This window comes from Ammodytes marinus (genome assembly GCF_949987685.1).
Source record: "Ammodytes marinus genome assembly, chromosome: 21".
Lineage (NCBI taxonomy): Eukaryota > Metazoa > Chordata > Actinopteri > Uranoscopiformes > Ammodytidae > Ammodytes > Ammodytes marinus.
This window is the reverse complement of record NC_137225.1, coordinates 17,066,622-17,091,760: the sequence shown is the minus strand read 5'-3', so window position 1 is coordinate 17,091,760 and position 25,139 is coordinate 17,066,622. Positions and strand designations below refer to the sequence as shown.

The 25,139-nt window shown below is 44.8% G+C and overlaps 2 protein-coding genes across 5 annotated transcripts in view; one reads left to right on the top strand and one right to left on the bottom strand.

The window, feature by feature from the left end:
- The window catches only part of dlgap1b (discs, large homolog-associated protein 1b), a gene marked incomplete at its 5' end in the record, with an annotated part of 43,845 nt that extends 25,176 nt beyond the window's left edge, over positions 1 to 18,669 (top strand). For 2 of the 4 annotated variants that reach the window (XM_080050658.1, XM_080050655.1), the window contains 6 exons: positions 7,721 to 8,106; positions 8,626 to 8,705; positions 12,467 to 12,891; positions 14,216 to 14,307; positions 15,178 to 15,330; positions 15,905 to 18,669. In XM_080050658.1, the coding sequence (XP_079906784.1) occupies positions 7,721 to 8,106; positions 8,626 to 8,705; positions 12,467 to 12,891; positions 14,216 to 14,307; positions 15,178 to 15,330; positions 15,905 to 16,120 (1,352 nt within the window). In that variant the 3' untranslated portion in view covers positions 16,121 to 18,669. Of the gene's footprint in view, positions 1 to 7,720; positions 8,119 to 8,625; positions 8,706 to 12,466; positions 12,892 to 14,215; positions 14,308 to 15,177; positions 15,331 to 15,904 lie in introns of all 4 variants that reach the window. The other 2 variants (XM_080050657.1, XM_080050656.1) reach the window with 2 other exon arrangements.
- A 1,259-nt stretch (positions 18,670 to 19,928) lies between these two features.
- tgif1 (TGFB-induced factor homeobox 1) lies at positions 19,929 to 24,988 on the bottom strand. The gene is made up of 3 exons (XM_080050671.1): positions 24,717 to 24,988; positions 22,374 to 22,603; positions 19,929 to 21,582 (listed from the first exon to the last, which is right to left on the bottom strand). The coding sequence occupies exons 1-3, from the start codon at positions 24,730 to 24,732 to the stop codon at positions 20,923 to 20,925; spliced, it is 906 nt and encodes a 301-aa protein (XP_079906797.1). The 5' UTR covers positions 24,733 to 24,988; the 3' UTR covers positions 19,929 to 20,922.
- Between the last annotated feature and the right edge of the window lie 151 nt (positions 24,989 to 25,139).

Here is a 25,139-nt window from a genome sequence, read left to right as displayed (position 1 = left end):
TCAGAGGGTCAGGACTGGAAACCACAAAAGACAGTGTTCGTCAGTGTAGCCTGGTTCTTATTCCAAAAATCCCCCTACCATAGCCCCTCTTGTGCCTCCTACCTTTTTGTCTCCCCCCACTCTTTATTCTCTCATTTTCCTCTCTCTCTCTCCCTCTTAACTTTTCCATCTCTCCATCCGTCCTCCCCCGCCTGCCCCGTTCCTCCTCTCTTACTATATAGGAGGCGAGCAGCAGAAAGGGCCTTGCGTTTGGGCCCAGATGGCTTTAGCATGCCTCTGGCGCTGGATTAAGCCACCAGTGTCTCCTTTCGCCTCCATGTGCAAGTGGTCAGGACAAAGAACGTCAAACAAGGGGGAAAAGGGGGAAGGAATGCGAGAGGGAAGAAAAACCAAGCCAGCACTGTGAAACAACACCCGACGCCGATGTTTCACGGCATTCCTGGAAGAATAAACTCAAACGCTTGTAAAAAGCTGCCAGCCAGCTTTCCTGTAACTTTTTGTGCCCAGTCATTTTATGAATCAGTTTATGACTCTTTTTTTTGGCCACTTGGAGTTAAGGCCCAGAGTACTTGTTGCATGCAAACCAGGGAGAAAAAAAAGTCAAAGCAGTGAACTTTTGACCACATTCTGCAGCATTTATATGTAAATAGCAGCCGCAGCAAGCAGCGATCCTTCATGTAATGACATGACATCTGCATTGTGCTTCAGCCCCCTCAGATTAGGCTGATTCCAACCCTCTCAGTTAAGGCTAAATTCTGCTGTGTGTATGTGTGTGTCAGCTCAGCTGCTTGTCCTTTTGTCTATCTGACTGTGTGTGTCTTCTTCCGTCCCAGAGTCCATTACACCCCAGTCTTGCGGTAACCCTAACCCTGACCCCAAGTCATGTCATGTTTTATCAGAGAGCTCTGTTTAGCACTCGGACACAGTGTGGTGGCAACATGACCGCGTTGTTTAGGGTATTTTTAATTTAGCAGACAATTGCCTAAGTGGCCTGCATGATCAACTTAACAACACAAAATGCCAAAATCAAGATTCTGTCCTCTTCTTATTCTTCACTCTGTCAGTGTGTTGGCGTAAACAAGTGACATATTTCCAGATACATGTTGACTTATCACAATCACCAATCACAGAACCAGTTTCGTTTAATGACTAATTGACCAGCTTCAGGATTCTGCTTTTGGGTATGCCGTGTCTCGTTACAGTTGCCCATGCTGTCATTACCGGCACATGCAATGTGTCACCCCGCACAGAGCCAGTCTTCACTGTTCAATGTGTCACCCCGCACAGAGCCAGTCTTCACTGTTAAGTCGGTGAGCAATGCTGTGGGAAGTGAGTGCAGTGAAAGCATGCGTGAGATGTGTGGGCGTGTTAGCTTTAGCGCTGGGGCTAAATGCTTAGGTTTATGCCCCACAAAGCAGCTGGAATGTACAGGAACTGAAGGAAACAGCTACGGCAAAACTTTACCCTCTGTCCCATCCCCATTTCTCTCCTCCCTTTTTTCTCCCTTCTCTTTCTATTATTCTTTCTTTATGTCTCTCTCTCTCTTTATGTCTTCTCCTTCTCCTCTCGTGTTGACTGACTAAGCACTCACTTTCAACCCCCTGCAGGCAGGTCTTTTGGATAGAGACAAAAGACTGATGTGTTTGTTCATGTGGTTGTGGAGTAGTCAGGGTAAAAACTTTGCCAAGGAATAGCAGAAAACAAAGGAAACGGCCCAAAGCCGTCACGGGGCAGGTCTAACAAGAAACCCCCCTCCATAAGAAAAGCCTTCAACAGATTAGCTCACATGCTCCACTACTGTACAGGATGAATTTTGGGATTATATATTGAGACCACATCCTGGTCCCTTATAATGCAACACAAGTCAACCAGATGCTTTTCCGGTGTTGATGACAATTAAGATCCTGTAAGAGTAAAATGCTTTAAATAGTTTTTGTATTTTTGGAGGGATACAAAAGAATCCATCACATATTTCAATAGTGAGTTTATGTCTTACCTTTAGGGAGAATTTCAAAACACTAAAACTCCAAGGCAGTAGGGACCGTGAATAAAGTACATAATGTCTTGAAAATGAACTCTCGATTTCCATTTCCCGCCCTATTGCTTTTTGACTCTCAGCAGTGTCTCTCTCCCGTCCTGTCACTCATTGACAGGGCAAGGAGAGCGACAGCCATAAAAGAGGTTTGCAGGTAACCGGCCGCTCTATTTGAACTTGAAGCGCAGGAAAGTGGGTTAAGTGAAGTGAATCCATTGCCTAACAGGGAGCAGCTGCCTGCCAGATTTAGCCGTGGCTGACAGTTGTAAACACGCTCTTATCTAGTCATTCAGGAGACACCAGCCTGCCAGAGCAGTTACCCACTGTTGACACGGGTTCCTGTCAGAAAGTGCACACTGAGCACACAACTGTGTTGATAGCACTGTTGGTCTTAGCACACTAGAGGCATATTTACCAAATACCTTGTGCTGATTTGATATGCATGCTTATGTTTAACTCAATAAAACAATCAAATGCTGCAGTTATTGCAGGATGTTTACAACGCTAGTACTGTTTGCAGTGAAAACTCCCCTCCCAGACAAGCACTCGCACATGCTAAATATACTTCTTTAAACGGCACAGGCGCACACAGTGAGCTATTGTGTCTGAGGGGGTTCAGGCATCTGGAGAGCAGAAACCCTGTGTGATGACCTCTGACCTCTTGTGGCTGAGAGTCGTAGACTGACATGAGGGTCTCTGGGAGAATTTCAGAGGACTTTTAAAGGGCCATTGTATACGTTGTGTGCAGGGTGTGTTGTGTCTCTGCAGTATAAGCTGATTAGCAGCAATAACTGATTAGCAACAAATGCTATCTTTGGTTATTTTAACACATCCCAACACTTTGAAACTCAAGGCTCTTTGTTATTCATTATTCTTGACAGTTACTCATAGTCAGTAGTCAACTAGAGGCCGAGTTGAGTCATCTAGGATGTATTGCTGCCTTATTGTTAACAACAGCGTATCATGTTTTCACTGTTGAATCACACATGGTGTGAACCATTGAGGTTACTGTCATATAACGACACTGTCCCGGAAATCCACTGACAAGCCTTCTTGTCCAGGATCCAGAACAAACTGGTTGGTTTAGTTCAGTATTTAGCTGCACAGAGCCAACGCTTCAGGGCCAGAAACATTATTAGATATTCATTTGCAACACGGTGGCACAGGGTTGCTCTCCCTATGCTGTAATTCTGTTGTTTATAAGATTTTTTTAATTATGCTAGCTGCTACCCCATTATTCATGCTTTGTTTTCCCTTTGGCTGGTGTTTAGGGAGTGTCAGTGCAGCTGCAGTGTACCCTGTCCTGGTAAACAAATGGCCAGCATAAGCTCCGTTCTGCTTGCTGCTAGTTTAACGGCCAAGCCTCCCGGCAAACTTCATGTTGCTATGTGTCGCCATGGTGACGCTATCACAAAGGACTCCAGCTGGCTCTCTGTGTGTGTTTGTGTGTGTGACAGACAGAGAAAGAGGGAGACGGACAAATGGACAGAGAGTGAGCAGACGGAGCCAGGCAGTAACTCTGCTTCACCCTCGTCACTCCTCCTCCTCGGTCTTGTTCAGCTCCTCTCCTCTCTTCACTATTCTCTCCCCTCTCCCCTCTGGCAGACCCTCATCCCAAACACAGTGCAGCTGGGCTCAGCTGTCAATGTTCCCCCGTACTGACCGCCCCCTTTCCGGGGCCTTTTTATTTGTTTGGTTGGTGGTGGATTTGCCCTTGGCCCCCGCACGGGGGAGCTCGTTCCTGTTAGCTCGCCTCTTCAACCCAACCGTCTGCTCTTTGAAGTGGCCTATCACACAGATAGGATCGGAGATTAGAGAAGGCAGCTGCCCGCCTTCAATCTGTCCAGTAACATGAAGACTCTGATTAAATAAAGGAAACAGCATACACCTATGAAGACAGACACACATGGGACACATTGGTCAGCAGAGCCAATAGAGAGGTGGCTACCAAGTCTGTTTTTGTTCTGAGCTCTGAAGAAATGAATGGAGACTTTGCTTTGTCTCTGGGGAGGGAATTGGGCTTTCTTTGATATGATCAAGCCCAGGGGTGGTGGTGGTGGTGATGGGGGGAGTGCTCTGCCAAGAAGAACTGCTATTCACACCAACTTGTCGGCGTGGAACTTTTGAAGCATTTGTCAAAAGAGGGATTTGGCAGAGAGCCACTAGAGTTTTGTCATTCACAACCTCTTCTCTTTGGGGATGACAATGCTCACAGCAGGCTGCACCTACCTCTGTGAGGAAGGGGAGATTAAATTCCACATTTCCACTTCCATTTAGAAAAGGGAGAGTTGCTCCTTGGTTCTTGTTGCACAGAGGAGAAATATGATGGATGTCTTCTCTTGTTCTGCGATCAATGCTCCTCTAGCCTGTTATTACGAATAAGCAGCGGAAAAAAACCTTTAGTGTGCTCGTCAGTGTTTATCTGTGTTTGGTGAAGAGAGTTTTCCACATTCCTTCTTAAGGGCCTGATGGAATCCTACGTCACATTCCTACTTCACTCTGTCCTTGACTGTCTGTGTGTGTGGGAGGTCCAGGCCAGTGGAGCTGTCTAATGCTTTTCATGGCTGCAAAAGGATCAAACTCTTTTCTTATCGTTTGCTGTGCAAACTGGAAACTTGGCTTCTGTCTTATCAGGACAGTTGTTTTGGTCAGTTATTTTCCCATTACTTTGGTCAGACTTGCAAGAATTGGTGAAGATTCACTTACTTTTCTTCTTAGAGTTTCTTTAACAAAGGATCTTAAATCCATTTATTTTGCTTAATGTTTGATGATCTCTACACACACTTTTCACATCCACGTCGCTGGCATGGGCCCGAGTCAATGATAGATGGATTGCATATCAGTGGCAGGAAGTCTGTGGGTTCTCCCTTGATGTGGAGAAGTTTAAATGTTGTGCTGGGTTGTGTCAATGTTATTTGTGTGCCTCTGTGCCTTTTGCGTGCGCATGTCTGCAGGGCCTGTGTTGCGCGTCCATGTGTGTGCGCGGGCATGTTCCCGGGCCCCCAGAGTGTGTTTACTTAACCTGTCTCAGCATTCAAAACCCCCCTGTCATTCTCCAGCACGTCTGGCCCGTAGCAGTGACAGCTAGGTGGGACTCCTAGGCGCGTCGTCTCCTGTTTCATACTGCGCTTTATTGAGCGGATGAAAACCTTCTATTTCTAAACCCCCTTCTCTGGGCCTGACCGAACACCACACACTCTCACGCACACACATACACACATGCATAAACAAACACACACACAAACACACATAACACTGTAAATATATACAGTCATCCAACATGCACGCACACACACAAAGGTGACTTTTTAGATGACTTCAGGGGATAGAAGCTCTGAAAGGGGCTGACATTCTATCCTTTGAACCGCCACTGTTGATAGGGGCAGGACCTCGCCCTGTGTGTGTGTGTGTGTGTGTGTGTGTGTGTTCACTGTGCGTTTTTTGTTCTCCTGTGGGTCTGTACCCAGTGACCTTTTTGGAAGATTAGCCCTGCTGGATGTCGATCATATTCCCTTGACATCTGTGGACAAGTCCAGACAGCGCTGCATATCCTGGCCTAGGATGACTTTGACAGCAGGGCCCTGCATATAAAGTAAATCAGGCAAAAGTTATGCACATAACATTTAGCCGTAGAAGGATGTAAGTCATCTCCTTTTGTCTTTCTTGTGGTTTTGTTACACCACCATCAAAGACACTCATATTAGCAAACTGCGATCTTATCTCCAGGCAACTCTTTTTCCCGTCTGAGGACTTTCCAGCTTGTCAAAACCTGACTGACACAAAATCTGTGTCTGGGATCATCCAATCACTGCCTGGGGAGACGGGAGGGAGGTGGAGGTGGGAGGTGGAGGGCGGCAGATGACTTTGACAAACCAAAATAGGATGAAGTCAGCCCTCCTCTGTTCACCTCCCAATATGTTAAGCTAGCCTCTCTTCTGCATAGCTGTCAGGGAGATGGCTCAAGACACAAAGCATGGAAAACATCCGGCCGGGCCCCCTAATAGTTTTTTAGACATGGCTGCTGGTGCTGGGTGTGGTTGGCAACAGTTGTCTGCCGCGCACACACAGAGCAGCAGCAGCACGGTGAGGATGTTTGTCTTTTGTAGGGATTAAAGGGATCCAGGAAACCCGCTGTCCTAGTTTTGCAGCGGAGCAGAGAGAGAGAGAGAGAGGGCGACCTAGTTTTGATGATAGCAGCACCAGGCCCAGGAAGGAGATTCCAAGGCATAATGAAGTTTTAGGAGGTGGCTGTTATTTTTTTTTCTTTCTTTCTTTCTTTCTTTCTTTCTTTCTTTCTTTCTTTCTTTCTTTCTTTCTTTCTTTCTTTCTTTCTTTCTTTCTTTCTTTCTTTCTTTCTTTCTTTCTTTCTTTCTTTCTTTCTTTAGACAGACTAATGTTTTTGTGTGTGGGCTTGTTTCTATACACAGCCCTTCTGAGTCAGTGTATGTGAGAGGCTCCATTGTCTGTGCAGAACCTGTAACCTGAGAGGCCAGAGAGAGCCCTGACAGGAACAGGCAGAGTGTTACTTTGCAGCCTTGTGAAGCTTTTTTTAAATATGTATTTGCTTGGATTTAATACAACGCCTGTGAAGTGTGCTGAGCTCTCTAGCTGTCTAATACAGTATCATTTACCTTCTTTGCAGTTATGTGTGCAAACAACAGCAAAGCACCTAAGGCATGATGCTGGGCTATATTTGGTGCCATCCGATTGTTGAGGGCTTAACCATGTAGATCAGTGGGCCAAGTGGCTGACATGCTAATCCTATTACTTTACGAGACTCTGATTTGTTAAAGTTGGCCCTAATCTACTGTGCATTTTGACTCCCACTACAGGGACCTAAGACCTCTGGGTAGTCTCTCAGGGTGTCAGCTGTCACTAAAGTCATTTCCCTCCCATGCAGTTAATGACCTAGAATGTTTTGATTGACAATATTTTCATCCGCTTTCTTCATCATCATGTGTTTTTCATACGTTCATTCACAAGTTTCTACTCGGCCATTTCTATTGTAGCACTGGTTTAATATCTGTTTTTTCACTGTCTTATTCATATTTATATTCTCTATGATGTGAAGCCATCATTTGTCTTCATTTGCTAATCTAAAGTTTCAATAAAATCAATATTCTAACTGTTTAGTGTTACAGGCGGCAGTGGCGAAGTGGGCAGGGAGGTCGCCTCTGGAGTGCAGGGTCAGAGGTTCGATCCCCCGCCTACCCGCCACATGTCGAAGTGTCCTTGGGCAAGACATTGAACCCCAAATTGCTCCCGATAGTTAGCTTGCACCCTGTGTGGTAGCTGCTGCTGCTATCGGTGTATGAATGTGAGTGTGATTGGGTGAATGTGTACAAAACAATGTAAAGCGCTTTGTGTCTGTGAAAAACCAGGGAAAAGCGCTATATAAGTGGAGTCCATTTACACTTCCGTAAATGTTGGGGAATTTACAAAAGACAGATTTGAAAGAGAGTGATTCAAATTGAAGCATCAGCGATAGAGATAAACTGACGTGCGTAGTGTGGATCGAATAAAAAAAAAAGCAATGTATCCTACATTTCCCACAATGCAAATCAACCCTACCTCCTAAAGACGGCGCAGTGTCCCTTTTTAAACTTTCAAATACACTTTTTATTTCCTTTTCTAGATACATAATCCATTGTTTAATAATTTCTTATACATCTCTCTTCCCTGTAGTGTCATCATGCATCACCACCTACAAGAAGACGCCTCCCCCGGTGCCACCACGGACCACCCCGTCCAAACCCTTCATCTCCATCACGGCCCAGAGCAGCACGGAGTCTGCCCAGGACGCCTACATGGACGGGGGCTCGGGTCAGCAGCGGGGGACGGGGGGCATCAGCTCGGGGCCGGGCCTGTCCAACTCCACCGAGAGCATCGACAGCATGAAGGCCCTGACCGCGGCCATCGAGGCGGCCAACGCCCAGGTGCACGGCCCCGCCAGCCAGCACGTCACCAACAGCACCATCACCATCACCGCCACCGCCGTAGCCCACCATGTCACCGCCGACACCAAGGCGCAGAGGGAAGCGCTTCGCAAGTGCCTCTCCATAGGGATCCAGGTTAGTGGAGGAGTGTTTCTCTGTTGATGTGATGAAATATTGCATGCTGTGTTCATGAGGTGATCCTCGGAAATATCATACTGTACCTCCCACTTGTGCTCCGACAGTATTATTTCTTTTATTTTGCCTTTATCTATATGTTTGGTATTGAAGGATCCAAAAGGAAAACGGAATGTAATAAAGTTGCATTTCTTTAATTTAGTGATTGTGATCAGTATTACGATATTGATGACTTGTCTTCAAAGGTAAATATTAACTATCGGAAAACATTTAGAAAACTTGGCTTTATGCTTTAAAGTTTCGCTAATGGATGCGTATTCTAAAAAAGTTTTTTTTACTGTCAATTGTTGACACGGGTTTCATGCTTTCAGACAGTTTTGCTAACCTGAAACATCACAACGCTATTAATCAATACTTTGGAGGGCCTTTCATATGCTTGTTAGTATATATGCTATTTCTGAAGAGCACGTTATAAGACACGCTGTATGCATGTTTTAACCGTTTCTGTCCTCCTGCTAGGTTGACCCAGAGGACGAAGAGCCCACAGAGGAGCTGTCTAAATTCCAGTCGATAGGAATTCAGGTGGAGGACGAGCGATGGTGAGTAGACGGACCAAAGAGAGAAGGAGAGGGAGGTTGTTAGAGTGAAACTGCACGAGTCTGATTGGAGGGGTGAGGCATATACATAGCATGAGCATGAGCAGGAAGAGAACTTAGGGAGACAGAGAGAGGTTTTGTAGTGTGCAGTTGCAAGCTTTTGCCCCCCTGCACTGGCTTCCCCACAGCAGCTGTCCCCCGTTCAGAAGGGGTTGGCGTCGGAGCTCCCTCACCCAGGGCCCCCCAAGTGACAGCTGGGCCAGAGGATGTGGTGCAGGGAGCTGGGCTGGTGGAGGGGGTGAGTTGACAGCCATCTGTTGCTCCAGTCATTGTGATTCAGGCTACTTTGAGGCAGAGTGTGTTTGTGTATGTGTGGGAGGGAGGGAGGGAGAGAGGGAGAGAGGGAAGGAGGGAGGGAGAGAGGGAGGGAGGGAGGGAGAAAAAGAGGAGGGAGTTTTATTGGGTTTGTTTAGTTCTGAGAGCACTGAGAGACCGCTGTGCTGTCAACTACAGCCCTCTTATTCTTGCAACATGTTCCCAGTTTTGAGGAGAAGCAGCTTTAGCGTGCATGCTGTTTCATTAGCTCACATCGCGGCAGGCTTATCGAGGCCTCTGGTAGGACACACGGGCATTTATGGTTCCTTTGTCCCCCTTCGTTCACCCCTGTCAAAACAGTGACATTCTTCTTGGTGGGGGAAAGCTGACAAATTTGGGGCACGGTACTGGTTTTTACGTGCTGTAGCCAAGGTACACTCCGGGGAATTTCAAGAGACACCACCTTTAATCAAAGGTCACAGCGAGGGCTGAGTCAAGCACTTGAAACACACACACACTTAAACAGTGTCAGGGAATGTGAGGGGATTTTCTGAAAGGGGAGGTCTCAGCTCACTGACCAAGCACTCTGTTCCCTGAAATGCCAAGCCAAATATTAACTCACCCAGACACTTTCTAGTCTGCTGAGGCTGGCCCGTGCATTTCCCTGGTTAATGTTTGGAGTGGGTGAGAGGGTATTTTTGTTGTCTGATTGTTTACCAGTTGGCATGCATCGGTGTGTATTGGTCCATCCATGCATTCGTGTGTGTGTGTGTACCTGGGAGGTCTGGGCACGCTGCCTCCTTCATCGGATTCCCAGACAGTGAGAGTGCCAAACTCCTACGACCTTGCTCCAGTGCTCTAACTTATTTGTGTCTGTGTGTGTGTGTGTGTGTGTGAGAGAGAGTGTCACTGTGTTTATGTGCTGCAGTCACAGGTCATAACCTCACCTTGTTGTTGACACTGGGATTAACTGGGAGGGAGTGGAGGAAAGCTGTAAAAGAGTTCAACACAACAAACAGCATGATTGTCATTGCACAAATGTCTTTATTTACTTAGAGAATGTATCATATTCATTCCATCAATACAAATGTATAAAGGTCAACTTTTAAAGTGTTTATCTTTTTTATTCTTCACTATGGTCGTGTCTTAATTTTTTTTTTTAAACTGCCAGTATCTGACATTATGAATTTGAAGGCCTTTGCAGGTTTAGGTTCTGGGGTTGGTGGTCACCAGATGGCTTTGCAGTCACAGGGGAAGAGCAGTATTGCGTTTATTTGTCTAGTGACTAAACCATATGCACAACCATCTTGAAAAGTCAACCTGGGACATACAGACATCCCTGTCTTTTTTGTTTTTGTCTTAACGGACTGAAAGTTTTTCATTACTGGCATAAGGCCAACAAACAATTAGCCTTAGGTAAGGTTTCTTTATAAGTACCGGAGGGTACATTTCTTGTGCAGACAGGGTAAAGCAATCCAGTAAAACAAACAACAATACAACATTAGTTAAAAAGAGTGAATCACATTCTGATGAAAGCTAGACATATATTGAATATATATATATATATATATATATATATATATATATATATATATATATATATATATATTGAAGCTAGACATCAGGCTGCGTTTGTTTTTTAACAAAATGTTCAACAAAAAATAATTGATCAGATGTGACCTAGAGGTGAAGAGGTCTCCCTAAAGCAACGGGATATGGAATAGGAATGGGGTATGGAATGACATTCTGCTTTTTACACACTTTCTTTCCCTTTGATACCTTCTTCATGTTTTATTATCTCATATCTCCCCCAGGTTGAATGTTCTCTTTAAATGTACTTCCTTGTTCTTTAGCCTTCTCTATGAATATATCTGTCTTTCTGTCTGGGCTGTGTTTGGCCTTGCCCGTCCCTGCCCCTGCAGGAAGTTGTTAGCAGGCCGATAGAAAGCAGGCTGAGGTCATTAGCACTGAACACCTGCTCGGAGGAGTTATTCTTTAACTGCTCTTCACACACACACACACACACACATACACACATACACTCACTCGCACTCGGGGGCTGCTTGTACACACACATAAAGCACATACACACAGTGTTTGATCTACCCGAAGCCACTCCCTTGTTCTTGCTCAGTTTTTTTCTTCTGTTCATGGAAGAGGAGAGATGAATAAGAAAAGGGGAGGTAGAGATGAATGAGTAGCGTCAAGTGGGAGTGTGTGTCCGGAGATGGGCCCAGGCAGACGTGATGGAGGTATGATCATTTGTTGTGTGTGTCGTGCTGCAGGCAGGTCAGGCTGAGGTTCAGAGTGATAGGACTGTGGTTATCAGTGAACGGCTAGAAGGCTAAAGGCTCTCTTTTCTGGATTGGCAGAGTTGTTACTTCATCATAATGTGCAAATGTTTATTGACATGACAAAAAAATGTTAACCTGCACATGTCTGACCCTAGGATAAGACATACTTGAAAAATAGAATTGAAAGGTTTGCATGTGATGTGTTCAAATGTGTGCTATACTGCTTTTATTGGCTCTTTTGCTGGTTTGTATATTTGCAGCCTGTGTCTGTGTGGCCTCTAATGTAATGTAAGCTGATCAAAGTGTATCTATTGGGTTTTTTTAAGCTGCTGAATAAGCAAAGATGTGGTTCATTTTATATGTCTTAATAAAAGATGTGCTTTGAGACATGTACCACTTTGAGCTGAAATCTTGCAGTGATTAAAGTGCTGGCTCCTCCAATCACTGCACAGCTAGCTGGCCAGTTCCCCCTAACACCAATGACCCTCTGGCATCCCATTCATTACTGGGCTGGTGTGCTGCTATATAGAACGTAGCCAAACGTGTGTGTGTGTGTGTGTGTGTGTGTGTGTGTGTGTGTGTGTGTGTGTGTGTGTGTGTGTGTTGTTGTTGTTGATTTAATCTTTGCACATAAGGGTTTGTGTCTGTTGTTGCACATAGTGTGGAGGGACTTGGCAAAGGCTGCCCGACAGCGGCACAAAGCCTCCGAGCCAAATTCGACATGGCACACCCAGCTGTAGTGAAGGGTCCCTGGTGTGTGTGTGTGTGTGTGTGTGTGTGTGTGTGTGTGTGCATGTACTGTTTGTGTGTTTGCATCAGCCCCATAGCAGGGCTTGTGGTGTGACAAATGATCGCACACTCTGTTGCTTCTGAATGAGCCAGGTGACAATACACACACACACACACACACACACACACACACACAAACACACAAAGGACGTCCCACACTACAAAAGCTTTTCATCGCTATCATGATGAGATCGCTGTGATAATTTAAATGTTATCATAGCAGGAGTTTCTCAGAGAGCTGTGCATTAACAATAATATCCTACTTACTGCTAGAAAGGGGAACACTTGTATGATATTCCCATACAATACAACCATGTACAATTGTTTGCATAAAAAAATCACCTCTTCACCCCTTCCTTGTGTCAGTTACCGCAGGATGGCGCGCTCCAACAGCGTGACTACAGCGGTGCAGGCTGACCTGGACGACCCCTCCGACGGCCCGGAGCTGCCCCCGCCGCGTCACTGTGCCACCATGCCGCGCCAGCACTCCTCCAGAGAGTCTGCCTCCTCCACCGTCAGCATCCAGGGCTCAGGGAACCACTACCACGCCTGTGCCGCAGACGACTACGGGGAGGTGGGCTTCGACCCGTCTATCCTGCCTCCGCCCGTCCCCTGGATGGACAGCGTGAGTGAGCCCGAGGTGGACGCTCTGGAGGCCGTGGTGGGGCGCTCGGTCTGCCCCCGAGACGGCCGCTGGTTCCTCAAGCTGCTGCAGGCTGAGACGGAGCGCATGGAGGGCTGGTGTCGACAGATGGGCCACCACGAGATGGAGAACGAGCTGCCGGATGAGAGTGAGTCGGGTCATTATGAGCCTAAATATATGAAGCCAAGATCTGAAGACAAGAACGTCTGTTGTTACACTGATGTTAGGTCCCTCTCCTCTCCTCTCCTCTCCTCTCCTCTCCTCTCCTCTCCTCTCCTCTCCTCTCCTCTCCTCTGATTGGTAGAGTGCTGGTATTCATGGTATTGGACCACAATAGCTGCTTGTTCCTGTCTCAGGCCCTCTGGCCTCCACAGACATACCGTGCATACTTATCAATAGTGCCGCTGCTGGGCCCGGCCATACATCTGTCCTTTAGACTCACTGTATAATGATCTCTCAGTTTCTCTCGCTGCTCTTCCAGGCAACTATTTGATCTTGACGACGTAACACACAAGCACACACTGCAGTGCAGGTCTGCAAACCCATGTGTAAATATGTTTTACACACACACACACACACACACACACACACACACACACACACACACACACTCACACTCACACTCACACTCACACTCACACTCACACTCACACTCACATACCTGACTGAGCAAACAAGCCTCAGGCAGTAGGCACTGTATTTAGACCTGTCCTGGCTGAGCAGCTGATTTCTTGTCTTACAGAAAATGTCATTGCTTATTCAGCTAGTGTGCTGTTTGGTTCCAGGCTAGAGATTCTTTCACAGAACGTGCAGAACAGGGAGGCTGTCTCAAGGTTATGTTTTCCCACATTCCAGCGCTACCGTGTGCACACACCCACACACAGACAAACACATACACACACATCCTGAAGGAGCTGTATCTGTAGTGCAGATTCATTATTCCCCTTCTCAATGTCTGATCCCATTTCCTTGAGGTAAACTGATGTATGTACTGACAGTTCCTCTCCATAGGCACATGTGAGTCAAAAGGGCTGAATAGGGATTCAGGTGATGCAGTACAACCTTGTTTATCTCATGTCAACCTGCCAAGCAGTGTTTGTAAAATATATAAAACAGGACATTCTTGGGACAATATGCTCATGATCATATTTTTTAAATTTTTAACATCTCTCATGTGCTGTATATGCACAGCATTTTGAATTGTGGTGTCTCTGTAGTTTTTATTTTATTCTATAGAGCATTTATGTTGGATTTGAAAATTTTATTGGATTTCAATAAATATTTTACTTCCTCGAATGAGGCGCAGATAAAAGAGGACTCTAGCGGGTTTTTTTTTCTTTGTTGCATTACAAATGCAGCCTCTCTGCTGGTGCTGCAACATCCCTGCAGTAGGCGGTTCTGTGAGTAATTGCATTGTGAATTGTGTGTGCGCCTGCGTGTGTGCATGCATGTGCTTCTGTGTCTTTCTGCAGTCCTGGGGAAGATCCGCAGTGCAGTGGGGAGCGCCCAGCTGCTGATGTCCCAGAAGTTCCAGCAGTTCCGGGAGCTGTGTGAGGAGAATCTGGTATGTGTCACCTCATCCTCCGCATGCTCCCCCCCCCCTCCTCCTCCCCCCTCTCCCCCCAAACACTGACATCATCCTGCACAAATCATCCTGACAGCCCAGGCCCAGCGTTCATTTACTATGCATCCAGTGTAGAGTGTCCATCTGCACACCATTACTGTCTTACACACACATACACACACACACACACACACACACACACACACACACACACACACACACACACACACACACACACAACATATTATTCACTGAGTGAAAAAGAGCCTGACAAACAGATATTTTTAGATGCTGATACCAATGTTTATGTTTTGAATTAAAGCAGCCAAAAGCTTCTTATTTTTTGTGCTTTTTTTTTCTCGCACATATATTTGCTTTTGTTTTTCCCATTTGCATGCCCATTATATAATAATAAGACCTGCCATAAATCAATAAAACCTGCCATGATTCTGCCTCTAAATCACACTAATTATTAATTTTATAAAAAAGCACGAAACCGAAAAAAAAGGCTTGTATTCATGGTGTTGCTGTATTGAATGAAAGATGAGTATGTGACATATATATTGGCAAACTGATATTTGTGGTTTGAACCACAGTGGATATATGATTCAAAACAAAGGGTTATCAAGATGTCAAATGCATGTTATTAGATACAAGCTCAATGCTCCTATGTAAAGTGTTTACAGTATGTATATTTTTCTATAATACATCTTTGTTATTTTAGTCAATTGCAATAGCATTTGTTGTAAAAAGAAATGATCCGCCAGCAACAGCATCTTTCCACACTGTGTAATAAGCAAATGAACAATATACTGTATTTGTGTGTGTGTTCATGCAGACATGTGTTTGTATTCAATTGTTTTGATTCAGAACCCAAATGCACACCCACGCCCAATCTCCCAGGACCTGGCAGGTTTCTGGGACATGCTCCAGCTGTCCATCGAGAACATTAGCCTGAAGTTTGACGAACTCCACCAACTCAAAGCCAACAACTGGAGACCTCTTACCCCACCAGACATTCAGGTGAGGATGCAAATGGAAAATGTCCAATTCAATCAACTCCATTTTTAAATTATCAAATTCATCAAACCTCAATTTTGCTTTTGGAATGCTTTGCTAACCTGCATGGTATCTGCTGTTATTACTGTTATACTTTGAATAGTAAATCCTAATGATTCACGGTTAAGCTTGGTGTAGCATGCACATGTGTGTTGCGTATTGCTGTCACGTTGCCTGCCTGACGTCACCACTTGTACTTGTTTGTTTTGTTGTGTCTTGTTGTTGACAGTGAGCTGCTTTTGAGAAGCTTCTCTACCTGCCATGCACCGTTGGGGCCTGTCCACCTCCAATGGTTACATTTACCTCACGCAATGGCCACCACCGTGCTTCTCTTACCCCACGCAAACCGCTGCCACTGTAAACCATAACCTCATTCAAAAACTGCATGCTCTGACATCATGCCAACAACGGCTACACCGCTCTCGCTAACCCTTACGCAAGCTGGCTGCACTTGTGTTGCTTCTTACTGTGTTTAGCTGCAGCTTGCAATGAGGACTCAGTAGTCCGTTATTAAAGACTATTTATCATTCCTGTCCAGGAGAGAAGGATGCCCCCTCCCGTGCCAAAGAAGCCCCACAAGGGCCACCCTCCCCTGGCTAGGGACCGCTCATTGGAGAGCTCCGAGCGCCAGCGTCTGGAGGCTCGCAAACGCCTGCTAGCTGCCAAACGCGCCGCCTCGGCCCGGCAGAGCTCCGCCACCGAGAGCGCAGACAGTATCGAGATCTATATCCCCGAGGCTCAGACCAGACTATGAGACACACAAACCCCATGTTACCTACCTACCTACACACATGTCCAGTACACTGTCACAGCCACAGAATAGCACTGAATGGTAAGGTGCTTACAGAGCATTATCACATTTTTGCCGACTTCCCAGATCACTCTGCGGGGTCAGTCACAATGGAAATTGTTTAGACAAGAAATGTACATTTACAGTATTTATTTATTTATTTATTTATCCTCCCCCTCATTTCCTCCTCCCAGCTTTGATGTAGCAGTCACTCCTTTTCCTGTACCTCCAACACATATCTTGCTCTCAACGATGTATCTTATAAATCCCTTATTTTTTTTAAGTGACCTGATTTTAAAAAGTGAGCCAGGTGTAGCAGAGCAGTGATGTTTCACGTTTATGTGTTCAGATGCTGAGAAGCAGAGGAAAAACAGGGAGGCAGCATGCATGTGCATGTGAAGTGTGTGTATGTATACACATGCAAACACACAACTGGTGATGTATTTGATCTGAACTTCTCAGACCAGATGTATCAAATCAATTGGAGAGACCTGACTAGCCCTATTGACTCATATTCAATATTTATTATTTAGGATAATTTTATTTTTATATTTGTATAAACTCCCACGATCTGATTATGAATAACCATGTTTTTGATTTGTATAATGAGACTAAACATTAGAAAATAATGGTGAAAAGACCAGACAGCTAACTACAGTGTCAGTTACAAATACAAATCGCCCTCTGTCTTAAAAATGGGTCTTTCCAGCAGCAGGAGGCCGACCCCGTACAAAAGGTTAAGAGGTCAGCCTTTGCTCCTCCAGGTGAGGCAAAGCGGCTGAGCCAGGGGCAGATTTTGGGGTTTTTGAAAAGAGTGCAATTCACTGTTCAAAAATGCCACAAACCGTGTGTGTGTGTGTGTGTGTGTGTGTGTGTGTGTGTGTGTGTGTGTGTGTGTGTGGGTGTGTGGGTCTACATGAGTGGTATGATTCTGATGTTCATTTCAAAAGTGCTTCCTATTTTTCTAGGCCTAAAAGTTCCGAGACCTAGTTGTTATTGAACATTGAGGTAGCAGTATCAGCAAATTATAAACAAACCACCAGTATTGTCACATTTAAAACTGAGCAAAACATGTTTCTATAGAGAGCATACAGCATAATGACAGGACACGCATGCTGACACAATGTAACTGATATTTTTTCTCTTTTTCTAAATGGGATTAATCCTTTTCTCACGTTGCGTTGGAAATCTTTGTTGTTACAGACGATGCTAAGATACTGATATTTGGTACAAAACTGGTAAATATTTTATTATGTCATTTATAGGAAGAGAGGTATATCGACAGTATTGAGACTAAGCGACTGATAAAAAAGGACTATTTTCTCCTCACTGTGTGTGCACTATCTCTGCATCCGAATGAAGCAATTATTTGAAGGTGATACAAAAAAAATCCAATTTGTAATATTTTGTATTCATGTTTAATTTATTTATTAGGAGAACAATGACTGTTTATTGCCATTGTGATTATTATTATTATGATGCACTGACGACAAGGCCCTTATACTGTGTTTATGTTTTATTTATGTTGGTTCTTTTGCATGACAAGCACCTTTTTTGTCTTTTCTGTTTCAGTGATCAGCCTTAATTTCTAATATGATAGTCGAGCACAACAGTAGTCTCAGGGGAAGACGTTTGTGTGTCTGTGTCTGTGGGGGTGTGTGTGTGTGTGTGTGTGTGTGTGTGTGCGTGTGTGTGTGAGAGAGAGAAAAAAAGAGAGAGTGAGTGTGTGACTGACTTCATGTGACTGTATGTGACCCATGGCTTCTCTCTTACTGTACATAACCCCAGCCAAAATGATGATCTTAAAAAAGGGAATAGTATCCATGCCATCTTTTGAATGATGTTCCATGATAGAACATCAAAGCCCTAATTACTTAACAAGGTATTTCTGTCAGCTGCTTGAACGTGGAGACAATCCTGAGCCGGTTTAACGTCATCACATAATTGTATTGCTAACAGAATAGAAGGAATTTGGTGTCAAATTCTCTGTATGACGTTTTGTGCCATTGGATAACTAGAAGTAAAGAAATATTCCTGGTATGTGTCCCTATTGATAGGCCACCTGAAATGTTCATTGTGGAGGAACTCACACAATTGATGAAGTAACCGTGCAGTATGATTTGTATTTCCTTTAGTTGGTCGAAATGAATTTTAGAGAGAATTCATAAAAAGTAACAATACCGGTAGTTCAAATTAAATGCCATTTTATGTAGAGGAAAGCTCATTTTAGTATGTTTTACTTGTATTCAAATTGAACTGTCTGTCAAACGATTGACCTTCTTATTTATGTTTATTATATCAACATATCAGTATATTACTCCTGATATAGCTGGGAGGTAGAAACCAGAATGTTTGGATTGTGGTTAATTGCTAATCTCAAGAAGACACTACAGCAATCCTGGCAATTCTGAAGCTTGTGATGTAGTTATGTTAAGATAAAAAACATTCAAATAAACATTTGTACATAAATGAATGTTTCCCTATGTAAATGTAAACTTTAAAAAAAACTATCAAATAACATATTAAGCAGATATACATTTTTGTAATTAATGTTATTACACTGTTGGTGTTATGGCATGTGTATGAGCTCTTATCAGCATTAAAAAAATATATATATATCATTGCCATCATTTTGTGGTGTTCATTTCTTTCCTTTTCTCCTCATGTGTTTCAGATTGGAATATAATTAAAGAGATTACAAGGCCAGCGTGGTGTGTCTTTAGGGCTTTTCCCTTCCGCAGGGGCGGGTCCCCATAATTAGACAGCACTTTTGGCCTTGGCTCAGCCCCGTCACTCCTGTACATGCAGCTTCTGGTGATTCGTCATTCACACATCAGTCATGCTGAAGGGGAGGCATGCTGACCTCGGTGGCCAGAGTTCAGGGGTGGGAGGGGGTTGCGGATGTGGATGCCGTCTTTGTATAAAGTCTGGCCCTGGGTCTGTCTACCTTTTCAAATGGCACACCATGGTGGGTTACAAATGGAGATCTGTCCGAAACCCCACATCCACAAGTTTGGACCCATCCTCCTCCACTGCAAGAGCTGTCACTTTTGACAGGCATCATCTGACAAAAGGGACCGGGCCTTTTGGTGCAATGCTCCACACAACAGCTAACAAATGCAATAATGAGTATTTAAGTGATTACTTTAAGAATAGTTAAGTCATTAGCTCACAAAGGTTTTAATTCCTTTCAAATCAGAAAAATAGATTTGTGTTGAGCTTTAGAGAACATGGAGTATATGAAAGGATGGCTTTCTGAACGAATATAAACAACAAATCCTTCTAAGCCAAAGGAGAAAACTTAAGCAAGACCAGAAGGGAACAGCTGTCTTTGTGGCCTTGAGTGAGCCAGTGGACTCAGTCGTAAGCAGCCTTATGTATTGACTCTATTGAGGTGCAGACACGCATAAAGCCCTGCTGGCAAGAAACTGTTGACGTCTGCCGTTTGCTGGTGTTAATTTATGCAGGATTATGCTAATTGGTTGGAGCTGTTGTAAACCTCACACTCAGGAATGTGTCTCCAGGCCTAACGGTAGCCTGTGGAAAGACATGAACGCTGCACTACTTCTGTCATCTCGTACTCCCTCCTTTTTTCTTTACCAAACATTCTGACCCAATACACTCTATTTATCCTTCAAGGATAAATCGGTAATCTTCACAAAGTTCTGTGGGATTTAGAAGAATACAGCTTGTGTAAATGCGCATTATATAAGTGATCCGCAGGAGCGAAAATACCAAATGATCAATTCTGAGATGTAGAAAAACAAAACTTTATTTGAATCCCATGTGACCCCTATTTGCCACAAACATTGCACAGTATGAAAAGAAATCACATCATTGGGCATCATGTCACATTAACTATACACATGGTCCTATTATACATGAAAATGCTTTTTGGTGATTTAAAAAATAAAAATGCTGTTTTTGTCCGGTTGTAAAACAGCAAATGCAGAAATGACATCTTTAGTGTTATATTTTCCAGTCCACTGGCCATAGTTTTTTTTTTTTTTTTCACTGAGTGATGGAATGAAGGCTCAGTCTAAGAACCTGCTACATTGGTCATCGGAAATATCCCTTGGTGAAGGAGGGACAAAAATAAAAGAAAAATGTAAAAAATAAAAGAAGCATACGAGGTTTTTGTCTTTTAAAATAGCTAAAAGTAAATTACAAAATCAAAACTATACTTATACTCATGAAAAAACATAACGTTAACTACAGTAGTGAATAAGTTTGTCATAGATGCCAAGAGCAAAGTATGTTTAAGACACTGAGATGACCTTCCTCTGCCTTTTTACTGTGCAAACAAACAAGGCAGACCAATCATGAACCGGTCTCTGAAATGTGTAACAGTAAACATGTGGATGCCACCATTCTGTCAGTGAAGAAGGGCTGATTCTAGCGCTTGCTCCGTACTCTAAATTGATATACAGTATAATGGAAAGACGTAAAACAGGCAGCATTTCTCTGATAACATTTTTGGTCCCTGTGTGCAAATAAGATACACATGTAGATACATACGCATGTATGTGAAATGAATAAACAACTTACAGCCAAGGCACCTCGATACAGTTTTTTTCCCCATAAAAAACATCCTCATCAATTTGATTGGTATACCAAAAATAGAAATGATCAGGCTTTCGTGTGGATTTTGTTCTCTGTCGCGTCAAGTCACTGAACTCAGAGGAGTTCCACAGTCGAGACACAAAGTCAGTCTCTTTTCCCTCTTCTTCTTCTTCTGCTGCTGCTGCTGCTGTCACTCTCTCCCTTTAGGAGACCAGCTGTTTGGCCTGCATCTCCATCTCTGCAGCCCGTTTGAGGGCCACGTCCACCAGGAGCTGGAAGCCACTGAAGTCTTGTGTGAGGTCTGGGGGTGTGGGGGGAGGGGTGTTGAAGAGCCCGCTGCGGGGGCTCAGGTTGCCCTCCATGCTGAGGATGGTGGTGTTGGTGTGGAACGGCTGGCTACCCTCATCCCTGCACCTGAGCAGCAACTGCGCCGACTGCAACAGCTCCGCCGCCCTGTTGCAGTTCATTCCTGGCAGGGAGGGGAGGGAGGCTGTGGGGCTGGTGGCCTGCATCGCCGTGGTGACAGTGGTGTGACAGATGACAGAGGGGCGGCTGGGTATGAGCCCGGGAGAGGGGCACATGGAGGTGGGAGAGGGTATGGAGGGAGACGCCGCCTTCCTCAGGACTCCGGGCATGGCAGGATCGAAGCTGGAGGGGTGGAGGGTGCGATGGTCGTAGCTCTCCTCCGTCCCCCCGGCGGGGCTGGGACTGCTGCTGTGTTTGGGGGACTGGGAGCTGTCGGAGAAGCTGTCGCTGGCCTTGCTCCCTTTCCTGGATATGGTGAACTGGTTGGGATCTTTGCCGTCTTTCCTCAGCATCTCCGGAAGAAGTCTCCGCCGCGCGTTGATGAACCAGTTGCACACCTGGAAAGATAGACAAAAAAAAATCCATGCATGAGAACGCTGCATCACGTGGCTCACTTATGTTCTGCCTTGCAATTTTTGCTACAAAAAAAGATGACAATCTGCTGGTACGCTTATCCCCAGGTGCAGTCCGCACCTGTGTTTTCTATAGAGAAGTCAAAATGAAACACCCATCACACAACATTGCACCAGAGGCTGTGTTTTTCACACCAAAAGCATTTCCTGTTTATCATTCCAACACTGCAGAAATGAAGAAACAGACCTCTAAGATTTAGACCAAAAGATTATAATCTCACTTTACACTAGGAGACGCTAAACATTAACTTTCTTGAAAATGTTTTTTTTTGGAATTCTCAATCCTGTATTTACAATACAAAAAAAAAGTAATCTCCTCTGTCATAGCAGTAATCACGGCCATCCCTCTTCAGCCCTCCAGGCCAGTCGTAACTGTTTTAGGGAGACTCGCAGCTCCCAACCATGTAAATGACTCTGCATTGTTCCCAGACAGCTGGGATGGAAAGGGGCTGGCGGGAGGGAAATTCCTGTCCCGGAGCCTCAGCCAAGCCCCACAGCACACACAGGGAGTTGAGTTTACTCACGTTGTCTCACGCTTTTAACGTTTCAACATCGAGCTGCTTTTGGATGACCTTCCATTCACTGTTTATGTGTCATGTTTTGTTTGCCATCTAGACAGGAAATGATTCAGCCGGGGACTGACACTTGCTTCCTCTTTACTTTTTAAACACTCTTTAGGGCTTTAACTGCTGAGCTTATCTTGTCTGTGTCCATACCTGCAGTGTGGAGAGCTGAGTCTGCTTGGAAAGGAGGGCTTTCTCTTGTTCCGAGGGGTAAGCGTTGTAGCGGTGCTCATACAGCCAGTCCCGGAGTGTCTGGACAGATTCTTTGGGCAGATTCCCTCGCCGTTTCCTCTTCCCGCCGCTGCCCGCGCTAGACGACAGATCCAGAGGGGCGTCAACACTGTCATCATCATCGGTCTCGCTGCCCGAGAGCATCATCAAACCTGCGCAAGCCGGGAGGAGAGAGAGAGAGGGAGCGTATGAGAAAAACTAAAATAATACGTATCCTCTTATGTCAGCCACCCCGCTGGCAGACTCCCAGCCGCTTTGCTGCAGCCGTTTACCAAGCGCAAGCTGTCTGGGAGGCAGCTGATGTGTCAGAAGCAAGCTGTCAAGTTAAGCCATGTGATTCATATAAGGAGCGAGGGAGGGAGGGTGTGAGGAGGAGAAGAAGGAGGGAGGGAGAGCAGGAGGAAGAGGGGGGACGTCACAAAGGCCGGTCTGATGCTCTGGCAGTTATAAAACCTGCCTCGACAAATACAAGCCAGGTCTACAGCACGGACAGAGAGCACACCTTGCATGCTCGGATGAGTAAAGCACACTGCTGGGCTGACCACAAGAACAATCAGTGCATGCAAAGCAGATATTTGTTTTGAAGGAAGGCAACAGTGTATTTGCAAAGATTACAGAGTTGCTTTCCTTTTTCTTTTCTTATTTGATGCAGCGTTTTAGGCATGTCTCATCAAAGTCAATCATGATCAAACAAGATTTGAACCTTTGAATCTGAAGTGTTTCAAGAAAACTACACCTGCCTGTAAAACCTAGTTTGATTAGACGTTGAGTAAAGTATTCAGTGTAGGATATGTTACATTTTATAGAAAGTAGGGTCCAGAACATAAAGTCCTGAACATAAAAAGAGGCATTTTTCTGCCCTTTTTGGATACTGTTACTTGCTCATATGATGTTTAAGTCACTATAATGGAATGCCCTGCCTGAGGAAATAAGGCTGTCTGAGTCTGTCTTTTTAAGTCCCATTTTAAAACTTACTTTTATCCGAGAGCCTACCCTGATATGGTTGTTGTTATAGTCTATTCTATACTGTTTCTCCTATTTTATCTGGTATTTTGTATAATTTGTTGATGGTTGTAGGCCTATTTAATTGTGTATCCTGTAAAGCACTTTGTTTGTTAAGAGCTATATGAATAAAGCATCATCAATAGCCTATTTTACACATGAACAACCAGCAGCTTGCCATGCAGCCCGGACTACGTTGAAAAAAAAGGCAGAATTTAAACTGCCTATTTAATCCAGCAGCCCTACGTCGTCTAGTTTGGTCTGGGGGCAAACTAGTGGGAAAGGAAGACGAAAGTTCCCAAGTCTGAGCGGCCAACAGGATGAGGTAATTACGTAGGCTGGAGAGCGAGGGGAAGGGGGAGGGGAGACCTGTTGCAAATCAGCGTCTCCAGACTAAACAAAAGAATCTGGGGCTGCGTGGTTTCTTTGTATGCAATTCAAAAGTTTCTACACGCAAACGGCGACTTCGCCACAAACGCAAGTCCCTCTAAAATATCACACGTTGACACAGTGGACCTAAAGTGGGTATTAAAGCCGAGAGTCACTTGTTTTGTGAGTTTAAAACAACTTGTAAGAGGTTTTCCATTGTGTGTACGTGTGTGCGCGCGAGCTGCACCACGAGGTCCATGAATGTAACAAGGCAACAGCAACTTCCCACAATGAGGTCAGGATGAACATTAGCCTACATTTGGATTAAGATACCATTTTCAAAGATGCCGACTGTGTTTCCGTTGGCGGGAGGTAGTTAAAAGATAACGAGGTATCGATTTTTTTTAAAACGCTCGAGCGTTGAAAGGACACAATAGTCGGATAACTTTTAACTTGTAGCAGCACTTTAATGTCGTACTTTGACACAAATGTATCGTCTGTCACCTGAATTAGCTTGAGTTTTAGCTACAAAAGAAGAAAAAAGGAGGGAGCTTCGTTTCATTCACTTGACATTTTCAGTGCGATGTAAAGTTAGCCTTATTTACACCGAGACAAGAAAAAAAACACACATGGCGAAACAGTTGTGTGTAATTGTGCCAAAGCTTTAAGAAAAACGTAGCTAGAACATCACAAGTGTTGAGCAAAACCTAGCTATATTGACTTTTGACACCGCGCTAGCACATGGCAGAAAAAAGCCCCCTGTCATGTCTGGAAAGGAAACAATAGACTGCATGGTTTTGCATACGAGCGAAATCGCACCGTTAACGCTCCTGAACAGCTTTATCTTAACATTTCTTTTTTACTTTTAGGCTTCTCAAAAAGCATCCCACCTACCCTTTTTCGTCTTCATGTCCGTTCGAAATTGCCCACTCTTTTCTCGCCAGGAGAAGCAGCAGCAGCAGAGAATCGCCTTTGTGTCAGCGCTGTGTTTTTCTTATTTTCTCCAGATATCCCCAGTGTGTATCCGAATCCGAAAATCCTTATTCATCCAAACTCGCTTCTATTTACCCTATTCTAGTTTTTCCCCTCTTCTGCTCGTCCTAGTTTGGAGACTTGCTGGGGAAGAGGAGGAGGGAGGGTTACCTGAGATCTGTGCGTCCCTTCGGCTCAAAGCCCCTTTTCTCATTGACTGTGTGTGTTTGATCCTGAGACTGGCTGACAGCTATCTTTGACAGCTGCGTGACTCAACGCACAGAGATCCTCCCACCGTGGAGGGCAGAGGAAAGGAAGGGAAAGGAAAGGAAGGGGGAAAAAAAT